Source organism: Xenopus laevis, chromosome 3L, assembly GCF_017654675.1.
Source record: "Xenopus laevis strain J_2021 chromosome 3L, Xenopus_laevis_v10.1, whole genome shotgun sequence".
NCBI classification, from domain to species: Eukaryota; Metazoa; Chordata; class Amphibia; order Anura; family Pipidae; genus Xenopus; species Xenopus laevis.
The window spans coordinates 158,035,514-158,038,732 of record NC_054375.1 but is presented as its reverse complement, the minus strand read 5'-3'; the positions used below and the strand labels follow the sequence as shown (position 1 = coordinate 158,038,732).

The 3,219-nt window shown below is 34.6% G+C and overlaps 1 protein-coding gene across 1 annotated transcript; it reads left to right on the top strand.

The window, feature by feature from the left end:
• Nucleotides 1–367: 367 nt before the first annotated feature.
• LOC121401327 (olfactory receptor 11L1-like) lies at nt 368–1,463 on the top strand. Its single transcript, XM_041585714.1, has one exon. The coding sequence runs from the start codon at nt 368–370 to the stop codon at nt 1,286–1,288; it is 921 nt and encodes a 306-aa protein (XP_041441648.1). The 3' UTR covers nt 1,289–1,463.
• Nucleotides 1,464–3,219: the final 1,756 nt, after the last annotated feature.

The window sequence follows — 3,219 nt, the reverse complement described above, 5'->3', positions numbered from 1 at the left end:
CTGGAATGTGGCAGAATAATAAGGTTATTAATTCACAAACCATGGCAATAATGGACACAGGCCAGGTGAAAATGTGCGTGTAGTAGATCTATCGATAACATACGTTAAATTAATTTAAAACTTCCCCTTAAACTGATATTATTGATATATTGATATTAATGCATAACAAGTGCAATAAATGTCACCCAGTAATACTAACACAACTCACTGATTATAATTGATAGAATTATTAAAATGGTGATAAATAAAACAGTGAGGAAGTGAAAACATTTGATGTGTTGATGTGAAGTATTTAATTCCAAGCAAATCATTTCTATTAACTGGAGTTTCTGCTAAATTGTAAAACTTAATACTTCCCTTCTAGGCAATGCAAATGAACAATCACTCATTGGTCACAGAGATTTTCCTTTTGGGATTTCAACATCTCAACAATCTCAAGATCCTGATTTTTTCTTTGATTCTTTTGATTCACATATTGACCATCTATGAAAATGTCCTTGTCATAGTATTGGTAACAATTAGCCAAACTCTTCATTCTCCCATGTTCTTCTTTCTCCAACAACTCTCCTTATCTGATCTCCTGCAGTCCATGCTTATTGTTCCCATCCTGCTCAAAACTGTGATAAATGAAGGAGCTAAAATATCCCTTATTGGCTGTATTGTACAACTTTATATATTTGGTGTCACTGAAGCTTCACAGTGTCTCCTTCTAACTGTGATGTCCTATGACAGATATTTGGCCATCTGTAATCCTCTGTGTTATTCTTCAATAATGAATCACAAATTGTGTGTTAAATTAATTGTCATGTCATGGCTGCTAGTCCTTAGCTTTACAACAGTTACTGTGATTACTGCAGCTACACAAGAGTTCTGCAACCAAAATACCATCAACCATTTCTTCTGTGATTATTTTCCTCTTCTGGAACTTTCCTGCTCAGAAGCCACTTTAGCACGAATATTGGGATTGGCTGCATCTGTCCCTGTGATTCTTTTCCCCTTTTTACTCATCACTGGATCCTATGTCTGTATTGCCCATGAAATCCTAAAGATAACGTCCAATATTGGGAGACAAAAAGCCTTCTCCACCTGCAGCTCCCACTTGGCTGTGGTCTCCATATTTTATGGGAGTCTCATTGTTACTTATCTAATTCCCACAAGAAACCAGTCACAGACCATTGGAAAACTTCTTTCTCTTTTATACACAGTAGTGACTCCTTTTATTAACCCAATGATTTACAGCTTGAGAAGTACAGATATGAAAAATGCCCTTAAAAAGATTATACAATAATATTTATATTCTACATTAAGGCCTTTAGGTGTAACATTTTCTAAACTCTAAATCCATCTGCTCTCACACTGTAAAGTTGTCCTCACTAAATCTCCTCCCCTCCATCTATTTCTGACTTCCTCTATACCCCAATATGTTAAACAGACACGATTCATTCCATGAACGTCCTTAAAATGTTTTGAAACCCCGTGTTTTTCATTTCCTTTGTTTATTTTGTTTACATGTTCTTTGATCCTATCTTTCAACAACCCATTTGTTTTTACTACACATTGTAGGGCACATGAACATTGCAAACAAGATATAATGTTTTTCGTGCATCTGATATTTTGTTTAATTTCAAATTCCTATTTGTTTACTTCTGAAGTACATTTTTTCTTTTTTCTACCATATCTACATGCCGTGCATAAGGAACATGGATAGAAGCCTGCCCATATATGTTCTTTGTTTGCTTTTTGTTGCCCTTTTGTACTGCAATGATTGTTTGTATGAATTTGTTTTAAATTATTTGCTTTCCTAAATACTACCCTTGGTTTATCTGGGATGATTTTTTGGAGTTCTGTGTCACATTGTAGTACTCCCCAATGTTTATTGATAACTTGACTTATACTCCCCGCCAAGGGATTGTAGGTGGTAGAAAAAACTATCTCTTGTTTTGTTTCTCCTTTACTATCTTTCTCTTTTCTTATCAATAAATTGGCTCATTTTATCCACTTTTTCTCTCGATTTCCTCAATAAATCTTCCTTATATCCTCTTTCTTGGAATCTATTGCTAATTTGATCTAATTGATTTTTTAGTACTTTTTCTTCGCTACAATTCTTTTTAATTCTGCACATTTGACTAAAGGGGATACTTTTTACCCCTTGTGGATGATGGTTGCTATTTGGTAATACATAAGTATTTGCGTCCACATCTTTAAACATTTTTTAAAGTGTATCTGTGTGTCTTTTGGGTAAATTTCTAGATCTAGAAAGTTTATCTTCTCATGACTGTAAGTGAGTGAAAGATCTATATTAATATCGTTCTTATTTAGGGAAGTGACATATTCACACAGGGAACTTTCAGAGCCTCTCCAGATAATTACTATGTCTCTATATAGCGGCGCCATAGGACAAGGTTCCCCCCCCAGTTGCAGGTATGAGAGAATGTGACATTCTCCCCAATACCCCATATGTAAATTAGCATAATTGGGGGCAAACCTAATTCTCATGACTGTCCTGCAAGTTTTCAAATAATATTTTCCCTGAAACCAAAAGAAATTGTGCTCCAAGATGAATTCAATTCCCTTTGGAATGAATTATTTCTGGGGGGGGGGGTAGGATTGACTCTTCTCTTTCTAAAAAGTGTGTTGTGACTTTGAGAGCTTGTCTATGTCTTATTGAAGTTACAGGGATTTGACATCCAATGTTGCCAGTAGCAAATCTGCCTCCCATTTGAATTTTTGTAGAGTTTGAATTTCCTCAGTGGAATCTTTTAAATATGCAGGTAATGATATAACATATTTCTGTAACATTTTATCTATATATTGGGACAAATTACTTGTTGGTGAATTTTTCCCCGATATGATTGGTCTCCCCTGAGGGTTAATTAAATCCTTATGAATAGTTGGTAAGCAGTATAGTACGGGCAACGTTGGATGTTATATCTTTGGATATTTCCTTTCTTTTTCATTGAGAATACCCATCGTTTTAGCTTCATTTAACAAATGGCCTAATTTTTAGTTAACTATTTTCTGCTTCTAATAAGTTTTTAAACATTTGTATATAATTTTGCCTATCCATAATCACTATTCCTCCCCCCTTATCCGCAGCTTTGATAAATATGGTTTCATCATTTTTTAACTGTTCAACCGCTAGTTTTTCTTGTCTAGTCAAATGAAATTTCCTCTTCTCAGTCTTTATTGCATGTCTTTCTTGTAGACATTCTAAATCTT